The sequence below is a fragment of the Ovis aries genome, chromosome X, assembly GCF_016772045.2.
Source record: "Ovis aries strain OAR_USU_Benz2616 breed Rambouillet chromosome X, ARS-UI_Ramb_v3.0, whole genome shotgun sequence".
NCBI classification, from domain to species: Eukaryota; Metazoa; Chordata; class Mammalia; order Artiodactyla; family Bovidae; genus Ovis; species Ovis aries.
This window is the reverse complement of record NC_056080.1, coordinates 76,619,079-76,636,467: the sequence shown is the minus strand read 5'-3', so window position 1 is coordinate 76,636,467 and position 17,389 is coordinate 76,619,079. Positions and strand designations below refer to the sequence as shown.

The window sequence follows — 17,389 nt, the reverse complement described above, 5'->3', positions numbered from 1 at the left end:
TTTGCCTAAATTTATTTATTTTAATTGGAGGCTAATTACTTTATAATATTGTACTGGTTTTGCCATATATTGACATGAATCTGCCACAGGTATACACGTGTTCCCCATCCTGAACCCCCCTCCCACTTCCCTCCCCATACCATTCCTCTGGGTCATCCAGTGCACCAGCCTCGAGCATCCTATATCATGCATCAAACCTGGACTGGCGATTTGTTTAACATATGATAATATACATGCTTCAATGCTATTCTCCCAAATCATCCCACCCTTGCCTTCTCCCACAGAGTCCAAAAGACTGTTCTATACATCTGTGTCTCTTTTGCTGTCTTGCATAAAGGGTTATCGTTTGTCAGGGAGTGTTTAACAGGAGGATTCCTACGTACTGTTTCTCACAAGTCTTTTGTTTCTTTCTAAGCACAACAGCAGGCTGCTCTGAGAAACTGAGATAATTGTGTGAGACAGGCTTGAATCTCCTTTAGTAAACATTATCTTTATGACAAAACTGCTTAGTCTCAATCCCCTTTCTTGAGATATGGATTGTCTTCTGACCTTGTGACCATTATTAATCCCTTGTTCCCTTGGTAATGGTTGCTGTACGTTTGGTTTTCTGATCTTTATCATTGTCAAAAGAAATTTCTTGTACCACAGCCTATATATACTCACAGAAAAATCATTAAAGCACCTTTGCTCTATCAGAGCTTAGATCCCTGTGCCTTTCTTTCTTTCTTCCTTCCTTCCTCCCTCCCTCCCTCCTTCCCTCCCTTTCTTCGTTACTTTTTCTCTTTCATTCTCTCTTTTGCTCTTTCTTTCTCTCTTTCTCTCTCTCTCTCTACCTCCGGATCTCTCTTTCACTTTCTTATCATCGCCTCCAGGCCACCAGGTCCTGGTCCACTAAAAGACCTCAACAATCTTTACTGTCTTTCTAAATTCCATATATATGTGTTATTATACTGTATTGGTGTTTTTCTTTCTGGCTTACTTCACTCTGTATAATAGGCTCTAGGTTCATCCACCTCATTAGAACTGATTGAAATGCATTGTTTTTAATGGCTAAGTAATACTCCATTGGGTATATGTACCACAGCTTTCTTATCCATTTGTCTCCAGATGGGCATCTAGGTTGCTTCCATGCCCTGGCTATTATAAACAGTGCTGCCATGAACATTAGGGTACATGTGTCTCTTTCATTTCTGGTTTCCTCAGTGCATATGCCCAGCAGTGGGATCACTGGTTCATATGGCAGTTCTATTTCCAGTTTTTTTAAGGAATCTCCACACTGTTCTCCATAGTGGCTGTACTAGTTTGCATTCCCACCAACAGTGTAAGAGGGTTCCCTTTTCTCCACACCCTCTCCAACATTTATTGTTTGTAGACTTTTGGATAGCAGCCATAAGACTGTTGTGAAATGGTACCTCATTGTGGTTTTGATTTGCATTTCTCTGATAATGAGTGATGTTGAGCATCTTTTCATGTGTTTGTTAGCCATCTGTATGTCTTCTTTGGAGAAATGTCTCTAGTTCTTTGGCTCATTTTTTGATTGGGTCATTTATTTTTCTGGAATGGAGCTGCAGGAGTTGTTTGTATATTTTTGAGATTCATTCTTTGTCAGTTGCTTCATTTGCTGTTATTTTCTCTCATTCTGAAGGCTGTCTTTTCACCTTGCTTATAGTTTCCTTTGTTGTACAGAAGCTTTTAATTTTAATTAGGTCCCATTTGTTTATTTTTGCTTTTATTTCCAATATTCTGGGAGGTGGGTCATAGAGGATCCTGTTATGATTTCTGTCAGAGAGTGTTTTGTCTATGTTCTCCTCTAGGAGTTTTATAGGTTCTGGTCTTACATTTAGATCTTTAATCCATTTTGAGTTTATTGTTGTGTATGATGTTATAAAGTGTTCTAGTTTCTTTCTGTTACAAGTGGTTGACCAGTTTTCCCAGCACCTCTTATTAAAGAGACTGTCTTTTCTCCATTGTATATTCTTGCCTCCATTGTCAATGATAAGATGTCCATAGGTGTGTGGATTTATCTCTGGAGCTTTCTATTTTGTTCCATTGATTGATATTTCTGTCTTTGTGCCAGTACCATACTGTCTTGATGACTGTGGCTTTGTAGTAGAACCTGAAGTCAGGCAGGTTGATTCCTCCAGTTCCATTCTTCTTTCTCAAGATTCTTTTGCTATTCGAGGTTTTTTGTATTTCCATACAAATTGTGAAATTATTTGTTCTAGCTCTGTGAAAAATGCCATTGGTAGCTTGATAGGGATTGCATTGAATCTATAGATTGCTTTGGGTGGTGTACTCATTTTCACTATATTGATTACTCCAATCCATGAACACAGTATATTTCTCCATCTGTTAGTGTCCTCTTTGATTCCTTTCACCAGTGTTTTATAGTTTTCTATATAGAAGTCTTTTGTTTCTTTAGGTAGATATATTCCTAAGTATTTTATTCTTCTCGTTACAATGGTGAATGGAATTGTTTCCTTAATTTCTCTATTTTCTTGTTATTAGTGTATAGGAATGCAAGGGATTTCTGTGTGTTGATTTTATATCCTGCAACTTTAAAATATTCATTGATTAGCTCTAGTAATTTTCTGCTAGAGTCTAGGGTTTTCGATGTAGAGGATCATGTCATCTGCAAACAGTGAGAGTTTTACTTCTTCTTTTCCAACTTGGATTCCTTTTATTTCTTTTTCTGCTCTGATTGCTGTGGCCAAAACTTCCAGAACTATGTTGAATAGTAGCAGTGAAAGTGGGCACCCTTGTCTTGTTCCTGACTTTAGGGGAAATGCTTTCAATTTTTCACCATTGAGGATAATGTTTGCTGTGGGTTTGTCATATCTAGCCTTTATTATTTTGAGGTATGTTCCTTCTATTCCTGCTTTCTGGAGAGTTTATCATAAATGGATGCTGAATTTTGTCAAAGGCCTTCTCTGCATCTATTGAGATAATCATGTGATTTTTATTTTTCAATTTTTTAATGTGGTGTATTATTTTGATTGATTTGCAGATATTGAAGAATCCTTGCATCCCTGGGATAAAGCCCACTTGTTCATGATGTAGGATCTTTTTAACGTGATGTTGGATTCCGTTTGCTAGAATTTTGTTAAGAATTTTTGCATCTACGTTTATCAGTGATATTGGACAGAAGTTTTCTTTTTTTGTGGCATCTTTCTCAGGTTCAGGTATTAGGGTGATGGTGGCCTCATAGAATAAGTCTGGAAGTTTACCTTCTTCTGCGATTTTCTGCAAGAGTTTGAGTAGGACAGCTGTTAGCTCTTCTCTAAAATTTTGGTAGAATTCAGCTGTGAAGCTGTCTGGTCCTGGGTATTTGTTTGCTGGAAGATTTCTAATTACAGTTTCAATTCCTGTGCTTGTGATGGGTCTATTAAAATTTTCTATTTCCTCCTGGTTCAGTTTTGGAAAGTTGTACTTTTCTAAGAATTTGTCCATTTCTTCCAAGTTGTCCATATTATTTCCATACAGTTGCTGATAGTAGTCTCTTATTATCCTTTGTATTTCTGTGTTGTCTGTTGTCATCTATCCATTTTCATTTCTAATTTTATTGATTTGATTTCTCTCCCTTTGTTTCTTGATGAGTCTGGCTAATGGTTTGTCAATTTTATTTATCTTCTCAAAGAACCAGCTTTTGGCTTTGTTGATTTTTGCTATGGTCTCTTTTGTTTCTTTTGCATTTATTTTTGCCCTAATTTTTAAGATTTCTTTCCTTCTACTAACCCTGGAGTTCTTCGTTTCTTCCTTTTCTAGTTGCTTTAGGTGTAGGGTTGGGTTATTTAACTTTTTTCTTGTTTCTTGTGGTATGCCTATATTGCTATGAACTTTCCCCTTAGCACTGATTTTACAGTGCCCCATGGCTTTTGGCTTGTTGTGTTTTCATTTTCATTCATTTCTATGCATATTTTGATTTCTTTTTTTGATTTCTTCTGTGATTTGTTGGTTATTCAGCAGCATGTTGTTCAGCCTCCATATGTTGGAATTTTTAATAGTTTTCCTCCTGTAATTGGGATATAATCTTACTGCATTGTGGACAGGAAAGATGCTTTGAATTATTTCAATTTTTTTGAATTTACCAAGGTGCTTGATTTATGGCCCAGGATGTGATCTATCCTGGAGAAGGTTCCATGAACTCTTGAAAAAAAGGTGAAATTCATTGTTTTGGGGTAAATTGTCCTATAGATATCAATTAGGTCTAACTGGTCTATTGTATCATTTAAAGTTTGTGTTTCCTTGTTAATTTTCTGTTTAGTTGATCTATCCATAGGTGTGAGTTGGGTATTGAAGTCTCCCATTATTATTGTGTTATTGTTAATTTTCCCTTTCATATTATTAGCATTTTATGTTACATATAGTGGTGCTCCTATGTTGGGTGCATATGTATTTATAATTGTTATATCTTCTTCTGGACTGATCCTTTGATCATTATGTAGTGTCCTTCTTTGTCTCTTTTCACAGCCTTTGTTTTAAAGTCTATTTTATCTGATATGAGTATTGCTGCTCCTGCTTTCTTTTGGTCTCTATTTGTGTGGAATATCTTTTTCCCTCCCTTCACTTTCAGTCTGTATGTGTCCCTTGTTTTGAGGTGGGTCTTGTAGACAACATATATAGGGGTCTTGCTTTTGTATTCATTTAGCCAGGTTTTGTCTTTTGGTTGGGGCATTCAACCCATTTACATTTAAGGTAATAATTGATAAGTATGATCCCATTGCCATTTACTTTATTGTTTTGGGTTTGAGTTTATACAGCCTTTGTTTCCTGTCTAGAGAAGATCCTTTAGCATTTGTTGGAGAGCTGGTTTGGTGGTGTTGAATTCTCTCAGCTTTTGCTTGTCTGTAAAGCATTTAATTTCTCCTTCATATCTGAATGAAGTATATTGCTGGGTATATTTTAATGAGATCTGGGCTCTAGGTTATTTTCTTTCATCCCTTCAGTATGTCCTGCCATGTCCTGAAGAGTTTCTATTGAAAGATCAGCTGTTATCTTTATGGGAATCCCCTTGTGTGTTATTTGTTGTTTTTCCCTTGTTGCTTTTAATGTTTGTTCTTTGTGTTTGATCTTTGTTAATTTGATTAATATGTGTCTTGGGGTGTTTCACCTTGGGTTTATCCTGTTTGGGACTCTCTGGTTTTCTTGAAATTGGGTGATTATTTCCTTCCCCATTTTAGGGAGATTTTCAACTATTATCTCCTCAACTATTTTCTCATGGTCTTTCTTTTTGTCTTCTTCTTCTGGCACTCCTATAATTTGAATGTAGGGGTGTTTCACATTGTCCCAGAGGTCTCTGAGATTATCCTCATTTCTTTTAATTCATTTTTATTTTTTCCTCTCTGTTTCATGTATTTCTACCATTCTATCCTCTACCTCACTTTTCCTATCTTCGGCCTCCATTATTCTACTGTTGGTTCACTCCAGAGTGTTTTTGATCTCATTTATTGAATTATTCATTATATATTGACTCTTTTATTTCTTCTAGTTTCTTGTTAAACCTTTCTTGCATCTTCTCCATCCTTGTCTCCAGGATATTTATCTGTAACTCCATTTTGTTTTCAAGATTTTGGATCATTTTCACTAGCATTATTTGGAATTCTTTATCAGGTAGATTCCTTATCTCTTCCTCTTTTATTTGGTTTGGTGGGCATTTATCCTGTTCCTTTACCCACTGGGTATTTCTCTGCCTTTTCATGTTGTTTATCAGCATTTCTTTTTTTTTTAATTTTTATTTTTACTTTATTTTACTTTACAATACTGTATTGGTTTTGCCATACATTGACATGCATGCACCACGGGTGTACATGCGATCCCAAACATGAACCCCCCTCCCACCTCCCTCTATCAGCATTTCTTTTATTTCTTTTTGTTCTCTGATTGCCATGGCTAGGATTATCAAAACTCTCTTGAATAGTAGTGGTGAGAGTGGGCACCCTTTCTTGTTCCTGATTTTAGAGGATATTCTTTCAATTTTTCACCATTGAGGGTAATGTTTACTGTGTGTTTGACATATATGGTTTTTATTATTCTGAGGAGTGTTCTTTTTATGCCTGCTTTCTGGAGAGTTTTTTAAGTCAGAAATGACTGTTGAATTTTGTCAAAGTCTTTCTCTGCATCTGTTGAGATAATCATATGGCATTTAATCATTCAATATTATTTATCACATTGATTGATTTGCAAATATTGAAGAATCTTTGCATCCCTGGAATAAAGCCTACGTGGCCATGGTGTATGATCTTTTAATATGCTGCTGGATTCTGTTCCCTAGAATTTTGTCAAAGATTTTTGCATCTATGTTCATCAGTGATATTGGCCTGTAGTTTTGTTTTTTTGTGGCATCTTTGTCTGGTTTTGGTATTAGGGTGCTGGTGACCTCATAGAATGAACTTGAGAGTTTGCCTTCCTCTGCAATTTTCTGGCAGAGTTTAACATTGGTGTTCGCTCTTCTTTAAAATTTGGGTAGAATTCTCCTGTGAAACCATCTGGTCCTGGGCTTTTGGTTGTTGGAAGATTTTTTTTTATTACAGTTTCAATGTCCATGCTTGTGATGGGTCTGTCAAGATTTTCTATTTCTTCCTGGTTCAGTTTTGGAAGGTTATGCTCTTCTACTAATTTGTCCATTTATTCCAAGTTGTTCATTTTATTGGCATATAATTGTTCATACTAGTCTCTTATGATCCTCTGTATTTCTGTGTTGTCTGTCTGTTGTGATTTCTCCATTTTCATTTCTAATTTTATTGATTTGATTCTTTTCCCTATTTTTCTTGTTGACTGTGCCTAATGGTTTTTCTACTTTATGTATCTTCTCAAAGAATCAGTTGTTTGTTTTGTTGATTTTTTCTATAGCCTCCTTCATTTCTTTTTCAGTTATTTCTGCTCTGATTTTCATGATTTCTTTCCTTCTATTAACTTTGGAGATTTTCTGTTCTTCTTTTTCTAGCTGAGAAATCTGTATGCAGGTCAGGAAGCAACAGTTAGAACTGGGCATGGAACAACAGACTGGTTCCAAATAGGAAAAGGAGTACGTCAAGGCTGTATATTGTCACCCTGCTTATTTAACTTATATGCAGAGTACATCATGAGAAACGCTGGACTGGAAGAAACACAAGCTGGAATCAAGATTGCCGGGAGAAATATCAATAACCTCAGATATGCAGATGACACCACCCTTATTGCAGAAGTGAAGAGGAGCTAAAAAGCCTCTTGATGAAAGTAAAAGAGGAGAGTGAAAAAGTTGGCTTAAAGCTCAACATTCAGAAAATGAAGATCATGGCACCTGGTCCCATCACTCCATGGGAAGTAGATGGAGAAACAGTGGAAACAGTGTCAGACTTTATTTTTTTGGGCTCCAAAATCACTGCAGATGGTCACTGCAGCCATGAAATTAAGACGCTTACTCCTTGGAAGAAAAGTTATGACCAACCTAGATAACATATTCAAAAACAGAGACATTACTTTGCCGACTAAGGTCCGTCTAGTCAAGGCTATGGATTTTCCAGTAGTCATATATGGATGTGAGAGGTGGACTATGAAGAAGGCTGAGCACCGAAGAATTGATGCTTTTGAGCTGTGATGTTGGAGAAGACTCTTGAGAGTCCCTTGAACTGCAAGGAGATCCAACCAGTCCATTATGAAAGAGATCAGCCCTGGGATTTCTTTGGAAGGAATGATAGTAAAGCTGAAAGTCCAGTACTTTGGCCACCTCATGTGAAGAGTTAACTCATTGGAAAAGACTTTGATGCTGGGAGGGATTAGGGGCAGGAGAAGAAGGGGACGACCAAGGATGAGATGGCTGGATGGCATCATGGACTCGATGGACATGAGTCTGAGTGAACTCTGGGAGTTGGTGATGGACAGGGAGGCCCGGCGTGCTGCGATTCATGAGGTCACAAAGAGTCGGACATGACTGAGTGACTGAACTGAACTGAACTGAACTTAGGTGTAAAAGTTTGGTTGTTTATTTGATGTTTATGTTGTTTCTTGAGGTAGGCCTGTATTGCTAAGAATCTCCCTCTTAGCACTGCTTTTACTGAATCACATAGGTTTTGGGTTGTCGTGTTTTATTATTATTTGTGTCTATGCATATTTTGATTTCCTCCATGATTTGTTAGTTATTAAGAACATGTTTAGCCTCAATATGTTTGTGCATTTTTATAGTTTTCCTATAGTTGATATGATCTTACCATTCTGTGATCAGAAAAGATGTCGAAATGATTTCATTTTTTTTACAATTTACCAAGAGTAAATTCGTGGCCCAGGACATAATGTATCCTGGAGAATGTTCCATGTGCACTTGAGAAAAAGGAAAAATCCATTGCTTTTGGGTGAAATGCCCTGTGTATATCAATTAGATCTAACTGGTCCATTGTATCATTTAAAGGTCTATTTCCATGCTAATTTTCTGTTTTGTTGATCTATCCACAGGTGTGAGTGGGGTATTAAAGTCCCCCACTATTGGTGTGTTACTGCTAATATCACCTCTCATACATGTTAGCATTTCCCTTACATATTGTGGTGATCCTATGTTGGCTGCATATATACTTGCAATCGTTATACCTTCTGGGATTGATCCCTTGATCATTATGTAGTGTCCTTCTTTGTCACTTCTACATAGAAAACACTAACAATAATATCAGAAAATTACTATAGCTAATCAAAGAATGTAGTAAAGTTGCCAGATATAAAATTAATACACAAAAAACCCTTGCATTCCTATACACTAACAATGAAAAAACAGAAAGAGAAATTAAGGAAACAATCCCACTCACCATGGCAATGAAAAGAATAAAATACTTAGGAATAAATTTAAAGAAACAAAACACCTATATATAGAAAACTATTAAACACTGATGAAAGAAATCAAAGATGACACAAACAGATGAAGAAATACACCATGTTCATGGAGTGGAGGAGTCAACATAGTGAAAATGAGTATACTACTCAAAGCAATCTAATGCAATCCCTATCAAGCTACCAGTGGTATTTTTCACAGAAATGGAACAAATAATTTCACAATTTGTATGGAAATACAAAAAACCTCAAATAGCCAAAGAAATCTTGAGAAAGAAGAATGGAACTGGAAGAATCAACCTGTCTGACTTCAGACTACACTACAAAGCTACAGTTATCAAGACAGTATGGTACTTGAACAAAGAAAGAAATATACATCAATGGAACAAAATAGAAAGCCCAGAGATAATTCCATGCACCTACGGACACCTTATCTTTGACAAAGGAGGCAAGAATATACAATGGATTAAAGACAATCTCTTTAACAAGTGGTGTGGGAAAAACTTGTCAACCACTTGTAAAAGAATGCAACTAGAACACTTTCTAACACCATACACAAAGATAAACTCAAAGTGGATTAAAGATCTAAATGTAAGGCCAGAAACTATAAAATTCATAGAAGAAAACACAGGCAGAACACTCTCTGACATAAATCACAGCAAGATCCTTCATGACCCACCTCCCAGAGTAATAGAAACAAAAAATAAATAAATAAACAAATAGGACCTAACTAAACTTAAAAGCTTTTGGGCAACGAAGGAAACTGTAAGCAAGGTGAAAAAGAAGCCTTCAGAATGGGAGAAAATAATAGAAAATGTAAAAACTGACAAAGAATTAATCTCCAAAATATACATGCAGTCCATGCAGCTCAATACCAGAAAAATGCACAATACAATCCAAAAGTGGAGAAAAGAACTAAACAGACATTTCTCCAAAGAAGACATACAGATGCCAATGTAGGAGACCTGGGTTTGATTACTGGGTTGGGAAGATCCCCAGAGAAGGGAAAGGCTAGGCACTCCAATATTCTGACCTGGAAAATTCCATGGATTGCATAGTTCATGGGGTTACAGAGATGGACATGACTGAGCAACTTCCATATACATACCTATGTGAATAGTCCATAGCACTTAGCTGGCCACTTTGTTTAATAAGTATCTCAACTGAATTCTGCTTAAAATGTACTGAGGAACACAATAAATACCAAGATATCTTGTTAATTCCATAACATAGTAAAGAGCACAGATTTATTTTAAAATTCAGAAATATGTAAATTAAGCATTAAACCAAATGCCCGTTTCCTATTATCCAAGCTAGATTTTAAGCTTTCCAAAGATAGAAGTGCCAAGGTAGGCTTAAAAACATCATCTCACTAAGATTAATAAAAAGGAGAAAAAAATACTGAGAGTTTGCAAGTATATAGGAGAGTAAATCTATTCTAGACTGCTAATGAAAATTAATAAAACTTTACCTAGTGCTTTGTACATGCCTCACATATATAAGAGGAACTCAGGAAATTTTTTTTTGTTTAATGAATAAGTAAATACCACCTTTATGCATGTTGGTTTGGCAACTTACTGATATTTTTCATGCTTTCTCACCTACAATTCCATTTCTAGAGATTTATTCTAAGGAAACAGTTACATATGTACATAAAGATTCAGGTACAAAGTGTTTTGACAAAGCACTGATTATATTAGCAAAATAATTGGAAATACACTAAATTTCCAGAATATATGAAAAATATACATTTGATATGATGTATTCATACAACAGAATATTTATGCCACTATTAATAATTCTGTCCAATGCCAGCCAACAGCCAGTGACAGGGTCAAGACTCAGATTTAGGCCTGTTTGCCTCCAATATATATTTATAAGCATGCAGATATATCTTAAGGGTAACTTGAGGCTAGAAAAGATGAAACGTACCATGGTGAAAAGAATAAGTTACTACAATGAGACATTAAAAAGCTTGTATGATAGACTAGATTAATGAGATGTAAGTTAAAAAGACATAAATGTACCTGTAACTAAGTCTAAAATGTACATATGCATAAGTACAAACTTGGAAATTACTAGTAAGCTATGTACTAGTAGCTTACTAGTAGCCCATATAAAAATGTTTAATGAATTTTAGAGAACTGCACGTTCACCATGTCATGGTCAAAAGCTGATTTTAAGTAAAGTTGATTGTGAGGACCCAAAACAAAAATAAATATAAAAACAAATGTGATCTTAGACTGAAACACCAGGGAAGCCTGCTGCTGCTGCTGCTAAGTTGCTTCAGTCGTGTCTGACTCTGTGCGACCCCATAGACGGCAGCCCACCAGGCTTCCCCATCCCTGGGATTCTCCAGGCAAGAACACTGGAGTGGGTTGCCATTTCCTTCTCCAATGCATGAAAGTGAAAGGTGAAAGTGAAGTCGCTCAGTTGTGTCCAACTCTTAGCGACCCCATGGACTGTAGCCTACCAGGCTCCTCTGTTCATGGGCTTTTCCAGGCAAGAGTACTGGAGTGGGGTGCCATTGCCTTCTCCATCAGGGAAGCCTAGTCAGCATTAAAACAGAAATAAATTATCTTGAACAAGAGAAGTCAGAGTCTGACTCTATCTTGCAGTATTCAAAATACACCAGAAGAAAACACTAGCTATCCTGAACATGTTTGACAAAGAAAGATCATGAAAGTGAAGGAATTCAAAGCTTTGACCCAGGAGTAATTGTTAAATTACCAATATGCTTACCCAGGAAGCAAAACTAAATAAAATGAATGGACATCTGAAGAGTTGTTTTGTGGAAGAGAGCTGAGAATTTTCTGGATAGCATCAATGCAAGAGATACAGGGCCAATAGGTAGAAGTTATGATTATGAGACAAGTTTGTGTTTGATTAAAGAAAGGACCTTAAATTGAATGAGAGCTGCCAAAAAAATGGAATGAACTGCCTTTACCCAGTTTTATTCATGTTGAAGAAAACAGCCAGTTAGTGTGCCTATTGTAGAGGGGATTACAATACTATAGAGAAGGCGAATTAGAAAATATCTAAGATTGCTTTCAAAACTGAGATCTTAATGAATTTCTTAAACTAAAGCTTCCAAATATCGTGTGCACCTGTATAAATTTTTTCCAGAAACAAAAATTAGACTGCTTGCAAGAACTAAAACCCTATACTACTCATCGATTATTCATTAAGAAAAATTAAAAAAAAATGTTTTTCATTGGAGTTAGTATTTTAGATGTTTGGGCTAGAAATAATACAATATTTACTTTGAGACATATTGTTACTATTTCTCTCAACTTGAAAAATATGCCTAACAAATACTTCAAAGACATTTTTGATGAATAGAGTTAACAAAAAAACAAACCTCACAGTTTTTACATCATATTTATGTCATACAAAATTCACAAACTTTTGTAGGCAAGTTACCTGCTCTGGTTTCACTAGCTGCTTTTTGGACTCCTCTTCTTTGGCCATATGCACACTTATAGATGCATATATTAGACCTGCTGGCATGGTTGTCAGCTTTCCCATCTGAGAAAATATATCAAAACGTATTTTTAATGAAAAGCTTCCCACCCTATATTTCCTGATAAATTTGGGGGAGGCACATTTGAGGAACACTATAGGTTTCATTTAAATGTATTAAAAACTCAAGCATTTCAAACAATTCATACCTTTTTAGGATATAATTCCTAAAATTCTCCTCTCATGCTAGATGGTAGAGTATTATTTTTACCAATTTGTTAACTACTTACTTTATATGGAATATAGCAATATAATAATTACCAGGAAGAAGTGAATATAAACTTTTACGAGTGAAGTGAGATAGATTATGATATTCACTCAGTTCACAAATATTAACTGAGTAATTACTATATGCCAGACCCATTGGAAACAAAACAATTCTTGCTTTCATGGAGCTGATGTTCTAGTGGAGTAGAGACAGAAGATATACACAATACATAAATTATATGGAATATTACAATCGATAATGCTAAGGAGAAAGTAAAAAATAAGGGTGATCTGGAGTACTAGGTGATTCAGGTTGTATCTTGAAACAAAATTTATAATCACATTATTTATAAAAATAACTTCCTACCATGACAAATCTTATGCCCCTAACTAATACATTCCTTTTTAGCTATTATATTTAATGCTTGATCTAAAGCCAAAAGTGACCTTTGTTTTTGATATAACTTGATTTAAATTAAGAATGCAGGAAAATTACTGGCTCTAAGAACAAAGTGCTCCAGTGTTTATCCAGTATCAAAATAATTCCTAAAGATTATACATTCAACAAGGCCAAATGAAAAACTTTCCAGGGAACAACTATTTTAAGAGCTTTATTCTTTAGACTCAAAAGGAGGGCCTGATGAAATTGACAAAAGACATCCACAGCGAAGAGGTTTCTCTGGCTTACACATAAGTGGAATTTTTCAAGAACTGGAAGAAACACCAGCCAAAGAATTCCAAATGTTCTCGGATAACAGTGATAGTAACTGCATTTCATTTCTGACATATTTTTTTTCCATAATTTCTAGGCAGAATAAGGGAAAGTACTGGTAGTAGTAAAGCAATTTCCTGTTTAGGCATGACTCTGATTTAGATTGAAACTTCAAAAATATACAGTAAAATTAAGACTCAACACTAATAAAAAAAATTGTGTTCACTGTTTTTCTACCCTCAACCTTCCCTCTAGTACATATGTCAGCATCATAGAACAATTTATCTAGTCCTGGCTTCCCGAAATACATCACTTTTGATTTCTTATACATAGTTGGTATTTACTAATGAAATAACAAGATTCCCACTCAATGTACAATGTCAGGTATCAAAAAATATATATTAAAATTGATGCTGGCAAGAATGTTCTCCTATGTACCTGAAGAAAAACATTCTAATAAAGCTCTGAAATGATTATTTAAAGTATGTCAATTCTTACAATATTTTAAAGCTACTATTAAAATACCTGATTAGACGTTACTTCCTAGATAAAAGACAAATATTTTTGAAGATTGCTAATATCGGAAAAAATTTCAACAATCTATGTTTTCATAGTCACTTTACTTCACATAAGGGAAAAATAACATGTAGACTATAAAATAATTTCATAGGTATTACTTAATAATTATAATCCTGTGCTACAGAGTGTGGAATGATTAAACTAGTGGCCTAAACTTCTCCATATTTCAGCCCGGGAACTTGGGGCACAGTTTCCAGCCTGATATATGAACTTTTCCATATTTCAGTCTGGGAACCTGGGGAGTAAGCCACTAATTAGTCCGCAGAAGAGAACATTCTTGCCAGCATCAGTTTTAATATATATATATAAAGTTAGGGCTTCCCTTACAGCACAGTTAGTGAAGAATCTGCCTGCAATGCAGGAGACCCTGGTTCAATTCCTGGGTTGCAAAGATCTGCTAGAGAAGGGATAGGCTACCCACTTCAGTATTCTTGGGCTTCCCTTGTGGCTCAGCTGGTGAAGAATCTGCCTGCAATGCGGGAGACCTGGGTTTGATCCCTAGGTTGGAAAGATCTCCCGGAGAAGAGAAAGGCTACCCACTCCAGTATTCTGGCCTGGAGAATTCCATGGACTGTATAGTACATGGAGTTGCAAAGTGTTGCACACGACTGAGCGACTTTCACTTTCACTAAAAAGTTAAAACAGTAGTATAACCTTGAAAAATGCCAAAGTATTGATATCTTTGCTACATTTTCTACTCTGTCCATCCACCTTGACTTTCAGTGATAAAGCTGTATGGCATAATGGCAAAAATATAAGCTCACAAGTTGCACAGACTTGATTTTGAACTCAAGTTGTGGAGCTTACTGTCTACGTTTGGGCAAGTTACTTAAGCTCCTAAGAGTTATGCTGCCCAATATGGCAATTACTAGCTACACTGTTGTTCAGTTACTAAGTCATGTCCAACTCTTTGCAACTGCAACACTCCAGGCTTCCCCATCCTTTATCATCTCCCTGAGTTTGCTCAGACTCATGTCCATTGAGTCAATGATGCCATCCAACCATCTCATCTTCTTGGCTCCCTTCTCTTGCCCTTAATTTTTCCCAACATCAGGGTCTTTTCCAATGAGTTGGCTCTTTGCATCAGGTGGCCAAAGTATTGGGGCTTCAGCTTCAGCATCAGTCTTTCCCATGAATATTTTAGGTTGATTTCCTTTAAGACTGACAGGTTTAATCTCCTTGCAGGCCAAAATCAAGAGTTTAGTCCCAGCTCTGTTTTTAAACAACTATGTAATCTCTAGTTAAGTCGCAGGCCTATGTTTCTTTATTTGTAAAAATATCGTGTGCAGATAGTCTCTGAGGGCCTTAGAACTGCACTCTCCAATAAGGTAGCCAATATCCACATGTTATTTAAAATTATATCTCAATTAATGAAAATTTAAAAATTAAAATAAAAAATTAGTTCCTTCATCCCCCAGCCACATTTCAACGTCTCAATAGATACATATGACTCTAGTGGCCACCAACTGGACAGCACAGAAACAGAACATTCCTACCATAGGGGAAAGTTTTATTGGGTAGCACTAGCACTGCCTTACAGCTCCAACCTTTAGGATTTTCTTATAATTCTATCAAAAAAGAGATTAAGATTCTAATGAGATATATACACTTCTATGTTTATTACAGCATTATTCACAATGGCCAAGATATGGAAACAACCCAAAAGTCCATTGACAGATGAATGGATAAAAAAGATGTGGTATACATATATGTGCATGAGTGCCTGTGCACTAAATTGCTTTGATCATGTAACCATAGGGTTATTCTTTGTAACCCTATGGACTGTAGCCCCCAGGCCCCTCTGTCCATGGGATTCTCCAGGCAGGGATATTGGATTGGGTTGCCATGTCCTTCTCCAGGGAATCTTCCCAACCTAGACCCAAACCTGGGTCTCTTAAGTCTCCTTCATTGGCAGGTAGGTTCTTTACTACTACCACCACTTGAGAAGCCCATACACAATGGAATATTATTCAGCCATGATAAAGGAGGATATCATACTATTTTCAAAGATATAGATGGACTTTGAACATATTATACTAAGCCATATAAGTCAGAGAAAGACAAGTACTGGAGAATGTCATATACATGTGAAATCTAAAAAGTCAAACCTGTAAAAACCAGATAGCAAAATGATGGTTACTAAGGGATGTGGGGGAGGGGAATAAGATTGATGGGGTTTAAGGGTACAAACTTGTACATAGTAAATAAGCCATAGAGATCTAATGCACAATATAGACAATATTGTACTATAATTATATAATTTGATAAATATTATATAACAGCAGTCACATTACAACCTATACATGTATAAAAGCAACATACAATACACCTTAAACTTACACATTACATATCAAATTTATTCAATAAGAAACGACGATTTCTGACTTCAAATATACTAGTTTTAACTCTAAATCCATCTATTCAGGGCATATATGTTAACCTGAAAACAGCAGAAAAAAGAACTGGATACTATTTATACCACTGCAGAAGAATATAATGGCATTACATTTTAAAGAAAGTAAAATATGAAAATGAGAAATTTTATCCTGTTATAGGAATGATAGTTTAAATCCATAAATCAGAAAACAATCTCATAAAATCATGAAAACAAACCTATGAAACAGTTGACCCTGGAACACTGGAGGGCTTAGGGGTGCTGACCCACCTTGCAGTCAAAAATTCATGTATAACTTTACAGTTGGCTTTCTGTATCTGTGGCTCCACACCCACAGATTCGACCAAACTGGGATCATGTAGTACTGCAGTAAAAATTTAGTGAAAAGAATCTGCGTATAAGTGGACCTGTGCAGTTCAAACTCACGTTGTTCACTGTATTCACTACACTTACATCTTTCCATTTTTTACACAATTAGTAGTCAAACAACTGTGCTAGATACTAGAAAAATAAACATTAAAAAAAACATGCCCCCACTTTCCAAGCCCCATTTCCAAGGGAATTTACCATCACTTTTCTATCCTTGTCTCTGTTCACTACTCTCCCTCAGGAATTCTTTGATGTAGTTAAGCTCAACTGGTTGCTTATTTCCATGTCATAACCCCCAGGAATACCCTCTTTACTATACTGGCATTCTTAAGAACTACTTAGATATAGTACTCTTCATGTGGTCTTTCCTTTATATATATAATTATATATATAATTATTTCTAATTAGAAATAGTCAACCAAATCCAGGAAGCACAGAGAGTCCCAGGCAGGAGAAACCCAAAGACGAACACATTGAGACACATAGTAATCAAACTGGCAAAAATGAAAGACAAACATAAAATATTAAAATCAACAAAGGAAAAACAACAAATAACATACAAGGGAATTGCCATCAGGCTATCAGCTGATTTCTCAACAGAAACTCTACAAGCCACAAGGGAATGGCATGATATATTTAAAGTGATGAAAGGGAAGAACCTACAACCAAGAATACTCTACCCAGCAAGACTCTCCTTCAGATTTGATGAAGAAAAATAAAAAACTTTCCAGACAAGCAAAAGTTAAGAGAATTCAGCACCACCAAACCAACTTTACAACAAATGCTAAAGGAACTTCTCTAGGTAGGAAATA

General features: G+C 35.9%; 1 protein-coding gene across 2 annotated transcripts in view; it reads right to left on the bottom strand.

Moving 5' to 3' along the window:
• APOOL (apolipoprotein O like) overlaps positions 1 to 17,389 on the bottom strand; it is a 94,438-nt gene that overhangs the window by 36,615 nt on the left and 40,434 nt on the right. For both annotated transcript variants that reach the window (XM_004022229.5, XM_060408384.1), the window contains exon 2: positions 12,217 to 12,321. In XM_004022229.5, coding sequence (XP_004022278.1) covers positions 12,217 to 12,321 — 105 coding nt within the window. The remainder of the gene's footprint in view (positions 1 to 12,216; positions 12,322 to 17,389) is intronic.